Below are 24,822 nucleotides of genomic sequence, written 5' to 3' on the forward strand. Positions count from 1 at the left end.
GTTAAATAAGCTTGTTACCGCTCAGATGCATGTTACATGTATAAAGTGAAACCATTTGTTGTAGCTAAATAAGCTTGTTATCGCTCAGATGCATGCTACATGTATAAAGTGAAACCATTTGTTAAAGCTAAATACACTTGTTATCACTCAGATGCATGTAATGTTACATGTATAAAGTGAAACCATTTGTTGTAGCTAAATAAGCTTGTTATCGCTCAGGTGCATGCTACATGTATAAAGTGAAACCATTTGTTGTAGCTAAATACACTTGTTATCACTCAGATGCATGTAATGTTACATGTATAAAGTGAAACCATTTGTTGTAGCTAAATAAGCTTGTTATCGCTCAGATGCAATTAAGTTACATGTATAAAGTGAAACCATTTGTTGTAGCTAAATACACTTGTTATGGCTCAGATGCATGTAATGTTACATGTATAATGTGAAACCATTTATTGTAGCTAAATACGCTTGTTATCGCTCAGATGCATGTAATGTTACATGTATAATGTGAAACCATTTGTTGTAGCTAAATAAGCTTGAACGGGAAATTTTTCAAACCAACTGGGCAACCTTTGCCAACATTTCCTGCAGACTTGAGACTGAATATCATTTTGATACTTCCTGCACAATATCAGTGTCTGTGTTAACCTGATTGAATATCAACCTCTGCATTGTTTTTTTATGAATCTCTGAGTGAGTGTTAGTCTCTGTGTTAGTCTTGATCCTAGTCTGCCTCATAGTCTCTGAGATGGCAGTAGCCTGAAGGGGTGGCTTAGTGTTTAAATGGAGCAAGTCTAGATTTTTCCATGTTCTGAATCTCTGGTCCCTCTAGGGCTTCTTTTCAGTTTAAACGGGTTTATTTGTTACAATAAATAACTGACAAGTCCGGCATGTTATCAGACTGAGTGCCCGCTGTAACTTGATGAAGCTCTCACCTGTCTTTACAGACATGGTGTCTGACTGTGTTAGAACACCTGATGACTAGGCCGACTTCTTTGTATCAAATAGCATAATCTCATCTCATCATATGGGTCAGTGAAATGCATATATTCATAAGAAAACGGTTGGATGGTAAAACACCTGATGTATAGAGGGTAGAGGTTGAAGCCGTCACCAAAGCTCAGTACAGTTTAGGCAGTATTCTCCCCGGGGAGTTGAGATTGATGATACTATGTGCCGTTTGTGTTTGATATATTTTGATTGAGGGAAATCAAAGTGACTTTGAGCTGCTGAGCTGGTTATTAGCATGATAAAAGTTTTCAAAAAACATTTTGGCAAGTGCCTATCATTTGGACATAAGTGAAAAAGAGTGAAATAATGTTCAATTTGCTGACAGATCTGTTACCCTCTAAGATTGGGTTTCTGTTATTCTGTGCTGTCCGTGTTATATATTGAAAGTGAAAACACAAACTTACATGACATATTGTGATACTGCTGGTGAACTGAGTCCCTCACTCATGATGCCTGTTTCAGGGCCCCAGGTGTTTGTTGTGCTGAGTGGCGGCTGTCTGTACTACTACCGGAACGAGACAGCCAAATCCCCAGCAGGATCCTTCTCCTTATATGGGTACAACAGGTAGGTGTCAAGCAGTGTAAGTACAGCCCTTATATGGGTACAGCATGTAGGTGTCAAGCAGTGTAAATACAGCCCTTATATGGGTACAACAGGTAGGTGTCAAGCAGTGTAAGTACAGCCCTTATATGGGTACAGCAGGTAGGTGTCAAGCAGTGTAAGTACAGCCCTTATACTGGTACAGCATGTAGGTGTCAAGCAGTGTAAGTACAGCCCTTATATGGGTACAGCATGTAGGTGTCAAGCAGTGTAAATACAGCCCTTATATGGGTACAACAGGTAGGTGTCAAGCAGTGTAAGTACAGCCCTTATATGGGTACAGCATGTAGGTGTCAAGCAGTGTAAGTACAGCCCTTATACTGGTACAACAGGTAGGTGTCAAGCAGTGTAAGTACAGCCCTGATATTGGTACAATAGGTAGGTGTCAGGCAGAGTAAGTACAGCCCTTATATTGGTACAGTAGGTAAGTGTCAAGCAGTGTAAGTACAGCCCTTATATAGATACAACAGGTAGGTGTCAAGCAGTGTAAGTAGAGCCCTGATATTGGTACAACAGGTAGGTGTCTAGCTGTGTAAATACAGCCCTTATATGGGTACGATGGGTAGGTGTCAAGTAGTGTAAATACAGCCCTTATATGGGTACGATGGGTAGGTGTCAAGTAGTGTAAGGGCTGTCCTTATATAGGTACAACAGGTAGGCGTCAAGCAGTCTAAGGGCAGCCCATATATGGGTACAACAGGTAGGTGTCAAGCAGTGTAAGTACAGCCCATATATGGGTACAATAGGCAGGTGTCAAGATAGCCCTTATATGGGCACAATAGGTAGGTGCCAACCAGTGTTGAGATAGCTTGTTACACAGTGTAGCTTAGAATAAGGAAACATTGTATTATGCTCTCCGTGTCATGGCATCTGAACTGTGTCAGGAACCAAAGTTAAGTGACATTTAGAAGTTGGTGAGATAAACAACAGGGGGAGTTCAATGAATATTCAACTTTCTTATTAATAATTAATAACATTTCAATGTACCTACTAACACCATGATAAAGCAAGTGATGAAGTCACCAGCAGGAACCTCATGTATAACGAAACTATATATCCCTAGAACTCTCACTATTGTTCATGTTTATTAAGGATCTTTGAATTTTTTTTATTAATCAGGAGGGAAACAATTATTTTAGTACTGATCTAATGACTGAAAAGTGACCATGCCTGAAAGGTTTAATGGAATTATGTGACTGACATTGACTTTGAATGTTGCATCATCAAAAGTGATCTATCTGTTGTCAATATTCTATCCAGTTGCCAGAAAGCAACATGTATCTGTGAGTGCCAGAACATGTTTCACTGATTTTGCCGTCCAAAATCCAAAAGATGAGGCTGACCATTAAAGAAAAGCATTTTGGTATAGCAAACAGGTGGATACTTTTGAATAGTTTGTCTTGTGGACACAGAATCAACCTTGAACTCTTAAAAATTCCACTCCAGGAGGATTGCTTTTTTTTGCCAGTGTTGTAAGGGCATCAGATATCCCCTCTTCTGATGCGCCATGGGCCTTCAGGGTGATCCACACACACCAGGAGTACAAGACTTACCTCTTCTCTGCCTCATCTGAGGTCGAAATGAAGGTATGCATAATTTTCTGAGAGAGTGAGAGAAGGAATAAGGGATTGAGAGAGTGGTATGTATCCTTGTCTTAGAGGGAGAGAAGGAAAACAGAGATGGATGTATCCTTGACATAGGGAAAGAGAAGGAAAAGAAAGATGGAGAGAGAGAGATTTCATGTACTCATTTCTTGTTTCATATCACGTCAGAAAATGCAAAATTGTCATACTGTTCAGGACTGGATGAAGAAGATAAAGAAGGAGATGAAGATGGCCAACAACCAGAACATTCGCTCAGCTGCAGATGGACAGGACAACGACAACATATCGGAGACCTACCAGGATATCGAGTCAAAGATATATGAAGATCCGCAATCGTTTGTGGTGCCTAAAGACTACAGTAATCGGAAGAAGGATGACTGTGAGAATCTCTCCTTCAGTGTTTAGATTCAATATGTCTTTTACTGCATTTTTTAAACATGAAATCAAATATTTCCATTGCTAGTGAAATGATGAGTCACATATGCTGCTCATTGTTATTTAGTAGCTACATGTGTTCCACTCTCTGACAAAGTGTGACTACCCATGAAAACTATTCACATGGCTCGAAAACGTTCCATTATTTTTTAATATAAATCTTAGGTCCCTGCAGAAATATGTGTCGTTTCTCTGTTACATTTACAACATGAAAAGTCTTCGAAGGGCAGTTCAGCTGGCCTCCATGTTTGATTTGTTACAATTTTCAATGCCAGTTACTGATGATGATGATCTGTACCGACTAAGAGAGCCAGCAGCGCCCCCTGTACCTCCGAGAAATGGAGCCAAGACAAAAAAAGCAGGTTAGGCACTCTGTAACCTACTATCTGTATTGCAACAACTTTTAGTGAGACTGAAGTTGATGTATGTTTGTCTGACAATTGTTCTGGTTTGATCCTGCCATTTGTTAGTCGCAGTTTCCAAGGTGAAGGTTACCCGGAGGTCACTTTGTAAAGCATGTAAGTGTGATACATACAAGCAGAAGGAAATGTTGTATCGTTAACAATTGTATTAAAAATACCATAAGTGGGTGGCTATGGTTTTATGCAGCCTTTATCAATTTCACGTGGGTACACCAGAAATAGGCTTCGCACATTATACCCATGTTGGGAATCAAACCTGGGTCTTTGGTGTGACATGCGAACACTTACCATAGGGCTACCACCCCCCACTCCTCTAAAATACAAATCAGTAGAAATTACAATGGCAGACAAGAACCAGACTGGCAGTACAAATCAAGATGCAGTATAAGTAACACATAATATGAAATAAGTCAATAATAACAATAAAAGGCAGCAGTGCTTGCTTTTGGGCAACAATACACAACGTTTTAGAATAGAGTTTAGAATCCAGTGATTTTCATTGAACTGCTGACTTTCTTGTGATATGATGTGTGATGACAGATGTACAAAGCAAGAGCTTGCCATTTGTGTAAGGCTTCCAGAAGTTTCTCTAACTCAGTGTGTCAGACTACTCCAGAATATTCTGAATGCTCTAAATCCTTCCACCTATGCACCTATGCGCTCTACTGAATCTGGATTGTGCTGATGTGGTTGATGCATGCTGCTTGATGCATGCTGTGTGCATCCTAAGTGCATTGGTTGATGCTCTTGATGTTTTAAGTAGTTAAAGCTGCAATAGGAGGCAACTCTACAGAGGAACCTTTGTATGCCATTTTAAAATCTGTTGAGGTGACTCAATGATTTCAGTTTCTTGTATTATTTCACTGCAGTGTTTTTGTATACAGTGTTATTTGTTCTACAGCAACCCATGCTTATTGTAAGAGGCGATTACTGCTTGACAATTGTTAGATGAGCCATGACCTGACAAATGACCCTAATTTGCATATATGGAAACACCCTCCAGAACATTTCATTTGAAACAAGAGGGAAACAGGTTGTCGTCTAAAATATTGAAAAGTTCCTTGTGCAAATTGTGTCGTGATGGTGTTTTGCTGAACTAAATTGCCCTATGAGACACGTGCTAAACAGTAGCGGTATTCATTTCATTTCACGCCACGGCCCTCATGTATTGCAAGTGCTTAATCACCATTCAACCTGTAGCAACCAAGTGTATTCATACTGATTACTTGCCCCGCCTGCTTGTCACAATCGCGTTCATTGCACTGGCTCATCTAATACTTGTCAGGCAGTTATGGGTGGTCAGAGGTGCTGATTTAGTTGCACATGTCATAGTATCCCAGTTGTGTAGATTAATGCTCATGCTATTGATCACTGGATGTCTGGTCGCTACTTGATTGTTTACAGACTGCCACCATATAGCTCTAATATTGCTTATTCTGGCTTTAAATAACAACCGAACCAAAACCAGGGACTTTAGCACAGACATACAACTGTCTAAGCTGGAAGACTCCTTTGTATGGTCAGCCCAGTAGTGATCCAGATTATCCACAGAATGGGCCATGTCATGTTGACTGAGCAGCTAGACGTTTTAAGAATGAATGTGAATGAACTACATTGTGTTTGATGATACATCACACCTGATACATTTACTGTTAATTTCAGACATGCACACTACAAAAACAGTACAGGATTTATCCAAGGAACTGCATTCAAAGTTGGATCTAACTAAACAGGTAAGGTTGTTGGTCTGTCACCTGTGTTTTATAAACTTTATGACTTTATGTGTGATCTCATGTTTACGGCATGTTAAGAAATAACAGTTATCTAAATTACATTGATGAAATGTACTCTCATAGAGAAATTTCATTACAGATTTTGCTAGAATTTGATGCTTGTTTGTTGTGCCTGTACAAATGCTTTGATGTAGATTTGTAGGTGTTCATACAGTTGCTTTTTGTCCAGTTTGTTGTTTGAGGCATGGAAGCACCTAGTACAGATACATTCACATGAATGTAATAGATGCATCTTGTGCAAATGTGCATATGTTAAGAAAGATCTGCCTTTGTTTCAGCGGACAAGAGAAGGATATATAAGGGTATTTAAACCAACATTTTTCTTCATGTCTGTCCCATATGTTGATGTTGATATATTCAACCTGACAGGCATTCAGAATCCATCAACACATTGTCAAATCACTGAAAAACGATGAGGTTGTCCTCACTGTTGATATCCTTTAAGTTAATTGCTTTATAAACAGTGCCAGCATGTTGGTACAGAAGCAGCAATCAGCATGCTTACCCAGCAGATATGAAAGTTTGTGTTCTTTCTGTCAAATATGTCTTGTCATCTTGAAATATCACTGGATTGAATATCCTGTACCTAATTTGCCCTATTAAGGCTTGATTTCAGCTTCCTCAAGTGTCATGTGTTGGTGTGCTTATTGGGTTAAATACGGCTTGTTGTTTGTGTGTTCTTCCTGTTGCCCTTCTTCCTTCTTCCTATACATAGTCGAAACTTGTCACACATCATCATGACAACCATATATCTCAACGTATCGTCATGGGAAAATGTACACATGTTTGTGGGAACTATATATCTCAATGTATCATGTGGGAAATTATATACTGAGTCAAAGAAGAAACTTCACAAAAAGTAGTTTTTTAAAATAGTGAATAATTTTTCTCTGATGATACATCTATGTATCCAAAATGGGATCCCTATCTTTCGACTCTAGAAAAATATTAGCAAAACCCACTCAAACCCGTCCATTCATTGTGCAAATTATGTTAGTGCCAAATCAGGTTTTGCGCGTGCAGCCGATCGCATGATCTTTGCATCAAAGTTTTCTTCATTTGCATGTGTTTGCATTGGCCTCAAGTATTGAAAAAACACTTAAACCACAGTTCTAATGGTACTTTAAATGCCAAGATTGTCAAATGTGCAACGTGAACATGCCGTTGGCATGTTGCAGACGGGAAGATCAGTTATTGACATCACAAGAGCAATGGGATGCAGCCTTTGTACTGTGACTTGCAAGGTCATCCACAACAAACTGGCACCACTTCTGATTGCCCATGGTCGGGTCATCCAAATGTCCACAAGACCGTCAAATCATCCAACGTCACCTACGTGACAGATTTCTGTCGGCTACATGAACTGGGACTGAGATGTTTTGAGGATGACTGTCCTCACAGACCATTCGAATCTGTTGCGGGCTGCCAATCTCCATTCTCGACGTCCATATCATATTCCAATATTGACACCTTTTCATCAACATCAGTGTCTGCTGTGAGCCCAACGTCACCTCCAGTGGACCCAGAGAGACTGGAATCGAGTCTTCTTTAGTGATGAATCCAGGTTTACCCTCAGATTCGTGGACCGCAGGCATCACACAGATCTTAGCAATGAAATAATAACAATTTAACCATCTTACTATTTCTTGTTCTTTTATGGTACCCTGGAGAAAGAATGTGAATTTTCTTTTTTGACTCGGCTTATACGCGGTGATATATGGTATATGTCAACATATATAGTGATGGGAGCCATTCATCTTAATGTATCAGCACATTTTGGTGGGAAAATATATATCAGCACATCTTCATGGGAAAATATATGTCAGCACATCTTCATGGGAAAACATATATCAGCACATCTTCATAGGAAAATATATATCAGCACATCTTGCTGGGAAAAGATATATATCACCCTGTCTGCCTATCATCATTGAAACATATGCTTTTCAAAATAATAAAAAAAAGTAGTGGAACTTCATTTTTTATTTACGATTAAAAATATTTAGAAGATTTATTGGAGTCATTCAGTGTTTATATGATACTATTGAATGTTTTGAGAGTACATCAAAAGAGGGCGGTGATCAATTTTGTGCATGAAAATATTAGAAAGTTATGTTTACAATTTATGGGAAGGGTGGGGTGGGGCTGGAGTCATTGATTTTGTACATGGCATGCAAGGGTTGTTACTTACTTTGTTCCTAAATGTAAGAGAACTGGGGTCATTTGCATTGTACATGTGTCGAATGAGATGATTCAGCCCTCACTCGCTCTGTCCTCACTCTGTCACTCTCTGCATGTTACTGTGTGTATGATCTCACAGCATGATAGTATGTAATACTACTGCATAGTACTGTGTCCAGCTGTACAGTAGTGCTCACTTGATAGTACCATGAGGAAGTTTATAATGCTGAACAGAAGAGGCAACTAACAGGATTGAGAGATCAGACTCACTGACTTGACACAAGTCATTGTTTCCCAGTTGTGTAGATCAATGCTCAAGCTGTTAATCACTGTATTGTCTCGTTCAGACTTCATTATTTACCGACCGTTGCCATATAGCTGGTATATTGCTCATATAAACTCACTCTGTGGAGGTGATCTTAAAGGTGCTCTGTCTTCGGTAAAAAGCCATGACATGATTTTATTGAACACATGTGTCTTTCACTGCCCTTGATGGGGGATATCTTCATGTGACGGCTTCATGAAGCAGGAATCCATCTGTAAGAGAACTAAGTGTGAAACCAACAAACAGTCAAGAATTAACTATATTTAAAGGTCACATGCAACGTAAAACACAACTTTGCAGATTCTGGTACCTTTCGGTATGCACTTACCGAAACAAATCATAAAAATGCCAATTCAACCTATAAAGTTGAAAAAAAACGCAGTGAGAAAAAAAGCCCACGAAGATCAAACGGGGATCAAACGTTTCACTAAATTCCCCCCAACGCTGGGGGGAAAACTGGTTGCAACAGCTGTGCTGCGCTGCGTCCATAATGCATGCGCAGTGAATAGGTTCGCGGAGCTTGAAACAATATGCATGCCCAGCGTCTGAGGTCGTGAGCAGTAGTCCAATCTTGGTTGTGTACACAGAGAAAGCTCAGTGTCTGGTTTATTCACACCTATATGTCTGCCTGCCTGTCTGCTAAAGACAATATGCAGTACACAGCTTCAATCATTGACCACATGCAATTTGAACTTAACACAGATTAGACTATACGACATAAAGAGAATAAGTTGATTATGACTTGTGCCCCGAGTCCCGTCTCTGCCACATTATGTAATTAGGCACGTGTGATACACATGACATGTTTTATGTCTGTGGGTTGCAAACAAACTACATTCACTTTTTTTCGGATGACTGGATCTGACAGAAACTGGTGCAAACTCTTGTCAGTTTCAAGTCCTGCTTTGTACTCGGACGAATGACAGATTCCAGCCACGCAGTAGTTTACCATCTCTACTGACATGATTTTTTATTGGATCAGGCACAAATTCAGAGAACATGTATTTTCAAAACCCAACATCTCTATATACATTCTTCATGGATAACAACTTCTTTTAGTGTGTATGATTTTGTTTGACAACAGTATATGAATCCATACTGAAACGACGCATCAAGTACAATAAAAGAAGTTGTTATCCATGAAGAATCTTATTTTCTTGTGACTGGCTATACTTCTAAAATGCCCATCAAACAGATCATCTTTCTGTACACACAATGAACCCTCAGCATATCAGCAAATGAAACAGCCAGTCAGAAGCCGTCGTTACACTTGAGTGCACATCCACCCGCTATGACTGGGTTCAGTCTCCCGAGGGCTTTGTTTTCGGGGAAGTAAGCCCAAGTCCAAAATACTGCACTTTCGAATCGCGATTGTACGCTTATAATTTTGTTTATTTATTTTTTCACAAGCAGCAATGTATATTATATGTCATGAATAAGTGATAATTGTGTTTTAATCATGTTTGATGTTTTGGTTGCATGTGACCTTTTACAATTTTAAAAGTGACTAAGCTTACAAATCAATATAAATCACTACAAAGGTATTTATACGGCAGTGCAAGATGGCATGATACAAACTGAAAAGTATTATCATGCAGTGATTTATCGCAGTAAATAAAGACAATGATAGTAATATTCACCTTGGTTACAACTATCCATCTTCCAAAATTTGGTCAAGGCAAGATTATCCTAGGGTAGAGAATCATCAGACAAAATATGGATTAAAGACGTGTGAGTTTTTTATGGATGACAACTTCTTCATTGTGGAGAGTGACAATGTTTCGAAGTACATTCTTACTTCTTCATCAGGTGAATGGATATGGATTGTGATGGTATGCTAGATAAGAGGATATAGCTACTCCTTAATTGTATATAAGGATATAAAAAACCAAGTTATATTGATAGTCAATGTCTTTAATGCAATGTCTGTGTGTAAGTACTAACAGTGTTTCAAGTAAGTAAGAAGTTACCCTGTATATGCACAAGAAAAAGGTGCTTGATGATTCTACTGTTATGATATGGATCTCGGGTCCAAGTGAGGGTACCAGTGAAATCCCTTATCTAACTGGCGTGCTGGTTTGCTTGGGGGAATTAACTCAGCAAAGAGTCCGAAGTCACAAGAAGCTAATTACAGTTTTATTTACAAGAGATGGAGTAACAAGGGTGGCCACAGAGAGTCGGTACAACCCTCTGGGCTGAGGGCTAGAGCTGACCTGTGTTGGGAGTCTAAACCCTACTGATGGACAAATGAAGTTGGAGACTATTTAACTACAATTTAAACAATACAAAGATTCTGATTTGCTGACTGATACAAAAAATGGGTGTAACTTACAATAGCCAATGAAATACAGAATAAACAAAATGGGGTGTGTCTTACCATTACAACTTCAGTGACCAGACAGGGGGAGTACTTAATCTTTTAATCCTATTCTAAGTGGCATTAATCTTGTTGGCACATTTACTGGATGCTTGATTGCTTACTCTGGGCTAGATCTTTAACGACCCTTAACTGGTGTTTGCATAATGCTATTTTACTGTAGGTGATGGCATGTTTACCTCTTCAAAGCAGTTTATTAACCCGTCTAGACATAACCCTTGTTGTAGTGAATGGTTTGTCTTACAGTGTTCTGATTACCTCAGGCTAGGATTCTAACTGTGAAATTGTGTGGTCATTACTTATACCTTTTTCAATGGAATGTCTGTGAGATAAGCTTTACTACTTTTGAGAGGAGTCTTGTCTAAGCTTTTACTGATACATGATGAAACTAATATTCTATATTCATATTTTCCTCATATTTGAATGCTAATATATTGCTTGTACTGGTTACAATTAATAAAGAATTTTGGTATGAATTATCATTTCATGATACTACACTAAGGCAGATGATTTCTAAAGAAGTTTACCAGATCTTTCTGTTTACATCCAGATGTCCAAACATCCAAATGTAACACAACACTACCCCAAAGGAAGCTAAAGGTGCCATGTATAAGAGTTGAAACAATGTTGCACAATGTATAACACTGCCACATAACACATAGGTACAATTCCCATAATGATTATATGTTAATGCTTATTTTCCAGGGCACAGGAGAAAGTGAGACAAGAAGGTGTGTATAAATCTGCCTGTTGGTTGGAGAAACAACTTGTCATCATTCAGTAAATTGGTGATATGATTTCTGTGATTTAAATGTGACCAATATTCATGACTTACCATTCCAAGACTTGGCACAATGATTTACCATTCCAAGACATTACACACTGACTTACCATTCCAAGGCATGGCACAATGATTTACCATTCCAAGACGTGGCACAGTGACCTACCATTCTAAGACATGGCACAGTGACTTACCATTCCAAGGCATGGCACAATGATTTACCATTCCAAGACGTGGCACAGTGACCTACCATTCTAAGACATGGCACAGTGACTTACCATTCCAAGGCATGGCACAATGATTTACCATTCCAAGACGTGGCACAGTGACCTACCATTCCAAGACGTGGCACAGTGACCTACCATTCTAAGACATGGCACAGTGACTTACCATTCCAAGACGTGGCACAATGATTTACCATTCCAAGACATGGCAAAGTGACCTACCATTCTAAGACATGGCACAGTGACCTACCATTCTAAGACATGGCACAGTGACCTACCATTCTAAGACATGGCACAGTGACTTACCATGTCTACAACCTGACTTAAATTTGGTCTTATAATCTTAAACTTAATATAGTGTTGACTTCCTGATTATTGAACACCTGCTGTAGAGGTTTCTCCTATGTGTGTATGAGTGCATTTTTAAGAGTAGCCTTTCAAGAAAACGGAGTTGGTCCAATATTTCATCAACTTTAATACACAGTATAAATGATAGAGATATCTTTTGTGTAGAGTGGTTTCCCTTTGTTTCAAGTAAGTCGGTGTTATGTTGTTGATGAATGTGATGTTTCAGACCAAAGAGAGGGAGTCCAGATGGTGCCAGTATGAAAGAAAAGACTACCGAAGTGGCACATGGGGTGAGTTTGTCAGGAACCTTAAAGATCCCTAGCACTCCTCATAGTAACATCTTCTTAAACAACCATTACCACATTCCAGCACATTGTAATGACCAACCGATTTCCATACATTATGCAATATTTTCAGTGGTCGTAACAAATACTGACCTTCAAATTTGCTTCCTCTCACACGAATTGATCTGCCAGTATTAGGGTCGATCTTGTGACATCTTGCGGAATTTTGTTTCCATGGTATCAAAACATCTTAAGCTGACTCAGCAGTTATCTGCTGTGCGATACTATGTGTGGAAGACAGCAATTTCAAAGCGAGGAAATAGAGAAGTTGTTGGACAAAACATTAATTTCTCAGTTATGACATGCACTGAGCATACAGCCATCTCAAAAAACTTGAAATTGAAGATAAACAGTAGTGTAGAATCGAGAACCATGTGACACCAATACACAATTTGATTGGCGACACCACATCATCCAACTAGCCAAATATCTTGAACATGCTCTACACATTAGTGACACAATCAGCGTGGATTCAACCAGCTGATTTGTCCCTTTAGTTGAATTCAATTAATCACTCAGACAATCTGTTGAATTCGGCATATCAATTTGACGGGCTGACCTGTAAGAGTCTGCCTTAACACTCCTCATAGTAACACGAGGTAACATGGATGATGAGGAAGGAAACCAGAAATAGTGTATTATTTTGTTCCAGCCAGTAGAAGATGAGGAAGATGAAGACATCAGCCCGGAGAAGTATTGGGCAGCCATTCACTTCACGGGGACAGAAAAAGAAAAAGCTAGCGAGTATGTGACTCAAGACATATGATACATTTATGGATGTTGAAGAATTGTTTCTCATCAGTAGTTACAATAACCCATTCTTGTACATTCTGCAATATTTTCAAACAAATTATACAAATAATCAAGTCTGGCCAGTCAACTGACAGAAGAAATGAGCAAGATGCTGTATCATCAGATCACAATTCACCGTATGACGGCTCCACAAATCAGGGCTCCTGCAGGAAGGCATGTTAAATGATCACAGCACACAGTGATCTCACCTCTTCTAGCTACAGCATATTTACAGAAAGCTAGTATCTGGTTGAACCACTCAAAAGCATGTACTGACCTTGGAAATGACAGTTGAAAAGTTGTTAACAATCTTATTGAAGAAATGCTGTTTGCTTTTCAGAGGTAGATTGCTTTGAATGCTGACAGATCATTGAGTAGACTTGTCTGACCACCAGTAGTCAGAGTTCCTATTTTTTGGTAGAAAGTCATGTGGCTGAGCTTGTTACTGTTATGCACTGGTGATAAGGCACCTTACTCAGACAATCCCGATGGTACTCAACTGAAAATAGCTCTAGGCTCTAGAATCTGTACTTTACTGAGAAAATGCAATCCCTTGTGTAACATGCTGCATTTGACCACTTTTTCAATGTCATTGTGTGTTCAATTTTCAGTATCATCCGACAGTTAGGTGAAGATGGAGTATATTTAATCCGCGATGGAGGTGACGGAGGAGTAAGTCTCTTTGATGCATATTTTACACGAATTAGGCAGCTGCCTTTGTTCTTCCTTGAATGGCATTTTAGAAGTGGAGAAGTAGAATTTAGTCAAACTTTGTGGAAAACAACTTTTCAATGAAATAGAAGACGTTTTCCGTATGTTTCACGTTATTGCATATGTTCTGTCACAGAAGATACGAGCTGTTAATCTTGCTGTATTAACAAACAGTGTCCCTCGATGATACCTTCATTATCTACATGCCCATCACAGTCAAGACAAGTTCCTAAGTACAGGGTATGATGTACCTTCAAAACTGCTTCTGGAGGACTTTGTTTTTGAAAATCTAAAGGGACCAAGTAAGGTGATGAGGTGCTCTTTACCTGTCGGGGGTCACTCTGTTAGGAAAATGGTAAAGATCTACTTGCACCATGTTGTTTTGATTAAACTGTTGAATCATTTTTAGTTCTGTTTCCTGAATGGTTACAGTTGTGCCCCTTGTCATTATGTTGCTGGGAAAATGACACTCACTTGCTCACTCGTACACTCATTGCCTCATTCACACACTATCTCACTGTTTCACATATTTTAGTGACTTGTGCTGATTGTGAGTTTTTTCATTTCAGAAAGTCTTGGTTGTTTTTGCGGGTGATATTCCTCGAAAGTTCAAGATAGAATATAAGGTAGGTTCAGTGCATCATATAGGTGTATGATTCATATTTGTTTAATTTAAGTCTTAATCAGTTATCAAGACCTGTTAACTGTTTAGTCATCATATATGATTTCTTTCTAAATCTTGAAGTTTGTCTATAGTGACAAAGTAATGTGTCATTGACAATACAGATTCCCTGTGTTGTGCCAGTACTACGTGCTCTAGACACACAGATGGTGAGTTAGCTTAATTGTTAAAGTGTTTCCTCATGACACCAAAGGTTGGGTTTGATCCCCACATGGATACAATGTGTGAAGCCCATTTCTGGTGTTCCCTGCAGATGTTGATGGGATATAAGCAGTGTAAAACTGACCTCACTCACAAGAAATGCCTACTATTAAGTGTGTATGTGTACTGTGCTGTTCCAGTACGATGTACTCGTCCTACATAATGTATGCATGGTAAGGCAGGACACATATTTTGCCCCAGAACTAAGTGTGTGAAATAACAACAGACAAGCAAAGATATGAGTGACTTGACTGAAGATGTTTGTTTATTTCATCTATGCTAATAAGACAAATACTTCAATTTTCGTCAACAACAGTGTAATGGCTGAGCTGTTGGTCTCAGAAGTACTTAGTGTCATAGACTCAGTAAACTGTGGCAACTTCTCTGCTGTAGTTGATTAACTACATTATACTTGCTGTACTGCCATGTGTACTTATCCTTGTCAGTGAAAGCCTCTTGTACCTTATATACACAACGGCACTGGGTAAAAAGGACAATATTAATAATTACATGTCTCCACCAACAAATTTAGCACACCGGTGTGAAAGTCAAGTCAGGTGATGGCTGAAGTCACTTGAACAAATGAGATGATACTTTTAACTAAGTTTGTCACCATTTGTATTGTCAGTTATACCCAGCAAAACGAAATCTTGACTGAGACTAGACTTTGTGGGGCTGTATAATGTGCTCCTATCTATTGGATGGCAACTGCCATGTTGGACTGTTCTCACTGGAAAAAATGTTCGGATAGCTGTTCCTGGCAAGCTTGATTATCCTGTGGTTCCATACCTTGACATTATTGGTTCGATGTCCAGGATTACTGAAGTGGTTCCAAACATTTGGTCCAAACTAGCGACCACTGTCCTGTTGTGCCGCTGTCTGTAGAGAATGGCCTTGAGTGATGCAAAGGAAGGTAGCCCCCATGGCAGGTCCTCAGGAACAACATTTTGGTGGCATTGCATCTTCTTTGTAGATGGTTGGAATTGACCATCATGAATTACCATGCACTTGAAGGCCTCTACTACCATCTCGAATTTCAGTGGTTGGTGGGTGAGGTGCAACTGTTGATAAATAAAATTAATTAAACGAAATAGGCAAATAAGTCCAACAACAAACGAATATAAGACAATTTCAAGTCAAACTGGAGACACATTTGATAAATTTGATAATTCACGATAATATTACCTTCAAGACCGCTTGAATGATGTCATTCTGGGTAATCACTGACTCTTTGCATTTGGCGACTACACACCTGCAGTCCTTCTTCTCTCAGATGATTTTCTATCACTGATACTTTAAACTTGTCATAGAACAAATGCTGGACACCTCTCAGTGTGTCAATAAGTGTATCCTGCGCATTTGCCATTTTGATAAAGAAAAAATACTGTATCTTTATAAGAAACAACTCCCATTCAGTTAGGTCACCACTCACCTTACTCAGGAAACAGGAAACTTCATCTCACTCATGAGGCTCCCAGCTAATGTGCAGTATGGTAATACAATGTTTTAATAGCGATTCATTTTCACAGTACCTCTGGCACAACTTTGGTTTTCGCTTTGCTGCGAACAGTGATTGAAATTTCGCTTTGCCTGGCCGACACCATATCTTCCAATATGGCCACCAAAGCAGCCATTTTAAACAACTCATTTGTGGTCACAGTTTTTTGAAAACCAACTGTTACAGTCTTAAATTCTTCGACAATCCATATTCTCCTTAAAAGTATCTGAGTGGAAACTGTTGTTCATTATGTACATTTCAACAGTGTATAAATTCGTTTTTCATGAGGATGTTGTTGAAATTTTATGGCATTATTTTGTATTCCTTATTTCTTTTGAAGTTTTCGAAAGGCATCTTGAAATTGGATGGTTATGAATGAGTGACACATTTAATATTAATTACACAATACTTCAGAGCTAATTCTTACTCCGTCATCTTCCTTCAGCAAATGAAGGAGCAGGAATTAGCTCTGAAATGTGTAAATAATTTGAAAAACAGTGTTATTCATAAAGCGTCATGTTACTGTTGTTATCATTGTTTATGCAGAAATATGAATAGCAATGCGAGCATTAACATATAGCTGATGACTACATATTCTGGTGAAGTACTGTTTTGTAACAGTTATATTCCAGAAATAGGAAAACGTTATATTGTGGCCTGACAGGAGCTAATTTAACAAAGATTTCTAAATAATTCCATGATTTTCCATTTACAAATTACAAGTCGCGAAGGGTGTGTGGTTAAACATTGACATGTCACAACAAAGGCCATAGTGCAATGTGTGAAGTCTACTCACTCACTCACTCTTACACTTGCTCTATCACACACCCTCAAGTGTAAGTCACACTCACTCACTCACACTAATTCACTCTTGCTCACTTGTGCTCACACTCTAATTCATACACTCACTCTTATTTGTACACTCGTTCACACATATACTCACTCTTTCAAACTTGCTCATTCATACACTCACTCTCATTCACATTTTCACTCCTTCTCTCTCTAATTCACACTCACATTCCCCCTCAATTCACTCTCTCATTTTCTCTAGAATAGGCCTTCAGCAACCCATGCTTGCCACAAAAGGTGACTGTGCTTGTCGTAAGAGGCGACTAACGGGATCGGGTGGTCAGGCTCGCTGACTTGGTTGACACATGTCATCGGTTCCTAATTGCGCAGATCGATGATCATGTTGTTGATCACTGGATTGTCTGGTCCAGACTCGATTATTTACAGACCGCCGCCATATAGCTGCTGAGGGCGGCGTAAAACTAAACTCACTCACTCACTCTCATTTTCTCATTCACACTCACGCACTCTCATTTACACTCACTCTCAATCTCTCACAGTCTCACTCATACACTGATTCATTTTTTTCTTTGATTTCAGAGCAGCTACTACTACCTAAACAGCAAGAAAGACGTGTACTTTCAGACTTTAGAGGAACTCATGCACCATTATTATGATGAAAACTTACCTGGCTACAAGGTTACCTTATCGACTCCATTCCAGCTTCATCCTAAGTTTAAACCACATATGATGTAGCCTCATGTCCGTCAAGGTACACTCTAAGCTGATTTGTTTTAAACATGGAGGAATCTTTTGAAGAGAGTGTTCGTATGGAAATACCAAAGACGTACATGTCTTATGAAGTGTGATTCTCAAACAGGATACTCATTGCTTGAAGATGGTGTCTGTCTGGCAGCTGGCCTGGAAAGTAAATTCATTGAAAACTGGTAATTTCCAGAGGACATGACTGTCTTGCCAGTTGTCATTTGAATGTATGTCTTTTGTTGCTGAGCAAACCAAGCACAGACACCTTTTTCTTCCAAGTGAAGTATGTTTAGAGTTGTGTGCCCTTGTTTGTGATTATTTGAAGGACTTTATCATCAGGATTCTGGAAAGGCCTCCAGACCAACAGGGCATACAACGAAGATATATCAAGATGACTTCCCTTTTTTGGAACAACATTGCATTAGTGTGGTGTCCATAGTTGCTTAATCCAGTTGTGGATAGGCTTCCATTGTTGATAGATACAGATGGTGATAAAGAAACATCATGGTCTCAACATAGTTATTTGCAAAGATTTACGTTTTGTTTTTACATTAGTTTCATATTTGCGTTACATTTGTATATTTTAACCGAATCAGAATGCTTGTTGGTTATCATCAATGGCAACTTGCCTCATCTGAGCTAGAGAGGTACATAGAGAATAATACACGAGGTCTCATTACATACGAATTATACAAAACAAGTGTCCTTCCCATGGTATCTGACCATGGGAAGGTCACAAATTTCATATTCGTATGTAATGAGACCGAGTGTGGTATTGTTTTCATTACCCAAGTCTAACATGTATTAGATTGACAAAATAGTGTATTTTTGTTATTTTTATGGTTTCAAACTAAAACCACTTTCAAAAAGAGGTTGAGGAAGAATTGTGTGCTCCAGAACACTTTTAGCATGACGTCACACTGTAATGACGTCACTACGTCTGCCCCATTGGTAACCAAATTCACGATGCATGTCAGTTATCATCGCTTCAAACAACCTCGAACAGTAAACTGCTCTGTAGCACCCCATTTCTTGGTGTGCAGTTACTTCACACAGCTAGCATCCTTGGTAGAAACATTGTGTTTATGTTTTTCTCAGTTTGACTCACAGTTACGGACCAAGACATTTGTTATGAATGGAAATGTAGTTCCTTCACAACACAGTCAAAGTAAACTTAGTCTCAGTGTATTTGGGTACACTCCACCACTGAGTCTAACAAAACCTAGTAGCAGGTCGCGTCAGGTAACCTTTGAGCGACCAATGACTGTCCAATCAAATGCGAGACGATTAAATAGATTTAACCAATCAGACAACGGCTACTATTTAGGGATCAGAGAGACTTTCGAAATATTCAGGTCACTCATACAGATCTCTCCACAAACAAAAATCCGCATATAACACAGTTATTTGACCTGCAGTATATATCCTTTGGGGTTTCTGTTGACATGGTTACCATTAGCTAATATTTCCGCAAGATGACATCCTTGAATATTGCCAAAAACACTACTTTCAGCGACTGTTTACTCTCTGTTGTCATGGTTGTATGTACGCTGTGTGCATCACTCGGAAGCAAGAGTATGCTAAATAGCATTCGTAATCGTTTGGATATGAACCTTTTCGAGATAAAAAGTTCAAAAGGTATGTGCGAATGTCCACTTTCGCGATTTGGTAATTAAGCTGTGTTCTGATTGGTCAATCTCATAGGTTACCTGACACGACGTCCCATAAGGTTTTGTTAGACTCAGTAGAGGAGTGTAACGAAAAGTACTGTGGATAAGTTTATTTAGACTGTTCACAAAATGATGGAACTGAGAGTTCATCGGTTGTCCAATCAAATTATTAGAATCTCAGGTCAAGATGTTATGACACTCACGTGACATACAAGACTAGTATGCAGCTACCTGTATGTTGACCACATGGGTAGTAAATGGAGTGTCTAGTTTATCAAAATAGCATCAGTATCAAAAACAAACTGCAACAACTGTTACGAATACTTTATGGTACTTTCTGAATGAACCAGATAAAAGAAAAATATTCAATGAATCTTTATATATATTTTGTAAACTGATGTTTCCAGCATGATAATGTTACAGGAACATGGTGGTTTTCATACACATTGTGTGTTTTCAGGAGACATTAACTATTAACTAGCACTATCAATCTGTACTCAGAAATTCTAAATTAGAAAATACATTCATTCAAAATGAAAATGGGTAGACACATACATATTTTGGAGACATTTTTCTAAATTATTTGAGTAAATACAGGCTCTGAACACTGTGTTATTGCCTCCTTTATGTAGGGACTATTACATTTGCTATTGTCACATGAGGTGCTTCAGAGCCTTGTGTCTGTGATATACCCTGTGAATGTATCAGGGATAATTTTCCATCAAGTCTGGCCAGTCATGAGACCCCAAGCCTGCTTATTATGGCATATTCAATCACTCAGGTGTAGATTTGGCATCTGATTCCTGAAATACTCTGTTGTTCTGATTACAAAAAAGAAAAGGATTAACTCTTGAATTACACCAACATACAATGGATTTTGTGATCAACCTTGGCATTATGTCCAGGGAATTCTCAATAAGCTTGGCGTCGATGGTATGTCGAGTTTGGCGTTATATACAGGGAATTATGTAGACAGGCAATCTGTTCTGGCAGTGGCACTATTTCCAGGGGCTGTGTATCCAGATGTGCCTGTATTGTGGTGAATCACAAGGTCACTGTGTGGACAAAGTCCGAGCCAATCAGTGTGTCTTGTATTGAGGAAAGGCCCCCACAGGTGTTAAAGCACAAATATGGAAGCAGATCCTGCTTATGCCCATGCTCGGTTGTTTCACAAATAAAATTTTGAAGGTTGTCAAATGTTTTAAAATGTCTGAGCTATATCTCTTTCAGACCCTAATTTTCTTTGAGCGTTATTGTTATCGTTGTCATCATTATGTTGATGATTGCCATTAGCTTGGAATAAAGATTGCCCAAGTAATTTTGCCCATATTCCCAGTGTTTATGTGAATCCAGAAAAAGAAATTGATGCTATGTTTGTTAGTCAGACCAGACCAATTTATTTTTCTCCTCAGAAAGCCAAAAGGCAGGAGGGAAAACAAAACAACGAAAAATACCTGACCAATCCAAACCCTCGTCAGTTTTTCAAAGGCATTATGTTTCAAGTTCACTGAGGTGTTCAAAGCACTGATTTCTTAAAGGTTGTTAGATAATTCAGTTTAAAGCTTTTGAGAACAGGTATCAGTGTTTTAGTGTCCAACAGACTCCTGTGCACAAAGTCTCACTCCTGTATATCTAACATTAGGATTCTATTTTTCGAGCAGGGAAGTTTTTTATCATTATTATTATTCTTTAATAAATATGACCAGGGAATCTTTGGAGCCTTAAAGACTGAGATAGTGCCTACCTGATCTTCTGTTGTCTTTATTTTACTGATGAAACCTTCCCGTTATTGTTATAGATATTGATGCATGTATAAAAACTGAATGGTACATCAAGGTCAGTAGTCAGTGAAGTACAACCCCTCCTATATGCCAAACAGTGATTAACAATGTATATTTACCAGCTGTTTGAAGAAATACTAACTAGTGTTTGTATCAGAGCATGTGGTTTCTTGTTTTACAGAATGAGTTGGTCAGTGTTCACACTAGCGGAGGCAAAGTGAAAGAATTTTTGTCAGGTTTAGAAAGAATTGCTCATGAATAAGAGATGCCATTCCATGAAACAAAGCAACTTATGCTCTTGCCCTGTCTTACCATATGACTTGTGAATGAATTGATGTATAGAAGAATGTTAAATGCTCTCTTGAAACTGTTCAACTCATGCCATTTGCCATCACTTAGAAAGGCTTTGTAAGTGAAATTCTGTTTGTTAATTCATTATGACGATGCTGAAAAAGTCAATTTATTGCTTGTACTGTCACAAGTGATTGTTGGTTTTCAAATAATGTGGTAAATAACTGAAGTAACATTATCACCATACCGACAAAACATTCAGTCTATTGACATGAAAAACATATTTTAGTTCTATTCTATCTTGATAACAAAATATGAGCCGTCTTTTTCTTACTTGTTTGCCACTATGGATGAAAGATGACTAGGAGAGTAGCTGTCAGCAAGATTGTATGTGGGAATTGAATGGATGTTTTTGTGAGTTCTGTTTCCTGCTAATTACTGCTAGTCAATGTATTTGACATATAAAGCACACTGCATATTGCAGCACCTGCTACCATGTACAGAAGTAGTTTCCTATGCCAGTGGTCAGTATAGATAGTACATCACATGTTGTAATCATGCTTGAAGTCCACCAAGAGAGAGGCCCTTAGTGGTGTTTAACTGTGATACTGGGTATGATTATAGCACTGTGGATATTGTTCACGAACACAGTTTCTAGTTTACTCCATACCAGTTGTCAAATTGTTTTCTTCATTCTTCACTTGAAGTATATTTCTCAACTTTGGTTCATCAGTGCTATATCCTGGTGGATATGTGTCTGTGTCTCACCTACATGTCAATGTTGAGATCTGATTGGTTCTTGTGATATTTCCCCAAGAGGGAAATAAATGTCTGGGTTGTACAATATCTCTGTTTCAAAGAAAACAATAATGCATAGTCGCCACTTTCAGTTTTAAAGTATATTGTCCTTTGTTTAAATGTCCAGATTTATGACTGAATGAAATGCTTATCATTTTCATTAGTTCATATTGTCAAGCTATCTTGAAGCATGCATGGTTATGCTATTGATGATACGTCCAGTTGCAAATATTTCATGGTGCCTTTGCATTTTGAGTGTATATATCCTCTGTTTTTCATCATCAGTAATGAAAATAGACTCAAGGTAGGAATATTATAGATGTACTGAGTGATATGTCTTGAAACTATTACTTGTACTGACAAAGGGAAAACTGTCAGCCTTGTACTGTCAAGAGGTGCTGTATAGGTTGGGTGGTACAACAGGCTGTGTGGAGTGTCCATACTGTGCAGGCTGTGCCATTCTCTGAAGTATTAACGTCCAACACCTGCGTCACTTGAGACATGTCTACCACTGTATGCGAGTCCACTTGGATAACTGATCATGATCATGAAGTACCACTGAAGGGTCTCATGTTTCAGCTAACTGATACAGTAAAGTTGATGGTTCAAGAGTGGAAACAAACAACATAAAAAATCTGAAATGTTTGTTTGAGCAAACTAAATTAGAACAATTATTGCTATATATGCAACATTTTTGTGTGTGTGTAGAATCATACTTGTGTTATACCTTATCAATGACAAAAGCAGACATCTTAGCTGGCGAAAGACCTCGCACCAGTGTAGCCTTTTGTAGGAATATGTTGTTTAGGAAAGCCTTTTGTTTGATGTTTATGTCTAAGTATTATCAACTGACATGTCTAGATGCTCTTTGGATTCATAACATGATATACAAGGCATTGACTATGGTGTTATTGTGGATAAATAATTATGAATGTATGAACTAAAATCTAATTGGTTGAAAAATGCTGTCAATGTGACGAGGAGCCCTGAAATCTCCACTGCGCTTTCACAGCTTTTACACGCCTCTCTTGATCAAAAGGCTATTTTGATGTGGTAGTATATCATTTTGATACCACTATTTAAAGTTACAAGTTATGCCACTTGATACTCAAGAACAAGTCTGAAAATGAGGTGTTTATATTATTTTCCAGATACATAGATGTGAAATGTTGATTGTATTTTACATCAATGAAGGGATGAGGGTTGTTTATAGTGTATTCAGACAAGTTGATCAATAGTAATGTCTATCAAAATACTGCACATATTTCCATTGTAAACATATTGTTTTCCTATACAAATTACTGCACATTCCAAGGAATATGGTGTTTTATTATCTCAGTTGATTTGTCATCACACGCAATGCATGCCCGTTACTGAAATGAACAAGAAATGTAATAGCATATACTGATGGAAGGACATAAGGGAACACCTTGTAAAATTATAGATCTATTTTCATACTGTGTTCATTAAAACGGCCTCGTGAGTAAGTAATGTAGTATTTAGTATTTTTAGTAACTTAGTATATAGTGTGTCCTGTAAGAACACACACATGGTACAGTATGTCACCCCACTGTTTGTGTGAATGACCCTTCCATGGCAGTTTGCAGTGATTATCACATCGTGGAGGTTTGTCAGCACTGTATTGATGGTCTCACTGTTCACACCTGTAGTATCACTACTGACATCGCTCAGTAGCTGATGGGTTATGATATGACATGTATATCATTACAAGTAGTGTTAAAACAACTGCACTCACAAGTTTCATTACTTCCTTTAGTATATGTTGATGTGTCAAAACAAAGAAAAGGTGGGGTTTTCTTTTGCAGTGTCATATTGCCTAGTTCATCCTTCTAGAACCATATCAAGGTTAATTAGAACCACTCTTAACTGCCTGCTAGCACTTCTGTTACGCAATTATGGTGATTATTGAAATAAAGGAGTCACGAAAGTACTTCTCAGATACTTTTGGTTTTCGTTGATTTTCGGTTTAGTTAACTTTGGTGGACAGCTTCTTGTCATTTATGAGGACATAAAATGATTAGCAAAGCACAGTGTATATTATTGAACAGATAGATAACAACTTCTTGACAACAGTACATTGTACAAAAAGAAGTTGTTATCCATAAAGTTTGTTCAGTATTGTACTTCCTAACTGCTAACAATGCTTCCCAAAGAAGACACAATGTACATGTCCTTGAACAGGGAGTCATTACATAAGACAAAGATCAGTACATATGCACTTATCAGTAATGGTGTATCATAACAGTTCAAGTTGAAAAGTGGTTGTGGTAGAATCAATCACAATATATGCATACTGCTGACCATGAGTGGGAGATTGATGGTTCTAAAGGTAGATACCAGAGGTAGCTACTTCTTGTTACCCTGCCTTCTGTTG

General features: G+C 38.5%; 1 protein-coding gene across 1 annotated transcript in view; it reads left to right on the forward strand.

Annotated features, from left to right (window-relative positions):
- Nucleotides 1-20,397, forward strand: part of LOC137265826 (SH3 domain-binding protein 2-like) — a 35,805-nt gene extending 15,408 nt beyond the window's left edge. Inside the window, exons 4-15 of the mRNA XM_067801290.1 lie at nt 1,477-1,579; nt 3,084-3,201; nt 3,415-3,598; nt 3,930-4,016; nt 5,739-5,809; nt 6,148-6,171; nt 11,458-11,483; nt 12,332-12,395; nt 13,102-13,193; nt 13,853-13,913; nt 14,522-14,578; nt 17,723-20,397. Coding sequence (XP_067657391.1) covers nt 1,477-1,579; nt 3,084-3,201; nt 3,415-3,598; nt 3,930-4,016; nt 5,739-5,809; nt 6,148-6,171; nt 11,458-11,483; nt 12,332-12,395; nt 13,102-13,193; nt 13,853-13,913; nt 14,522-14,578; nt 17,723-17,878 — 1,043 coding nt within the window. The 3' untranslated portion in view covers nt 17,879-20,397. The remainder of the gene's footprint in view (nt 1-1,476; nt 1,580-3,083; nt 3,202-3,414; nt 3,599-3,929; nt 4,017-5,738; nt 5,810-6,147; nt 6,172-11,457; nt 11,484-12,331; nt 12,396-13,101; nt 13,194-13,852; nt 13,914-14,521; nt 14,579-17,722) is intronic.
- Nucleotides 20,398-24,822: the final 4,425 nt, after the last annotated feature.

This window comes from Haliotis asinina, chromosome 15 (genome assembly GCF_037392515.1).
Source record: "Haliotis asinina isolate JCU_RB_2024 chromosome 15, JCU_Hal_asi_v2, whole genome shotgun sequence".
NCBI classification, from domain to species: domain Eukaryota; kingdom Metazoa; phylum Mollusca; class Gastropoda; order Lepetellida; family Haliotidae; genus Haliotis; species Haliotis asinina.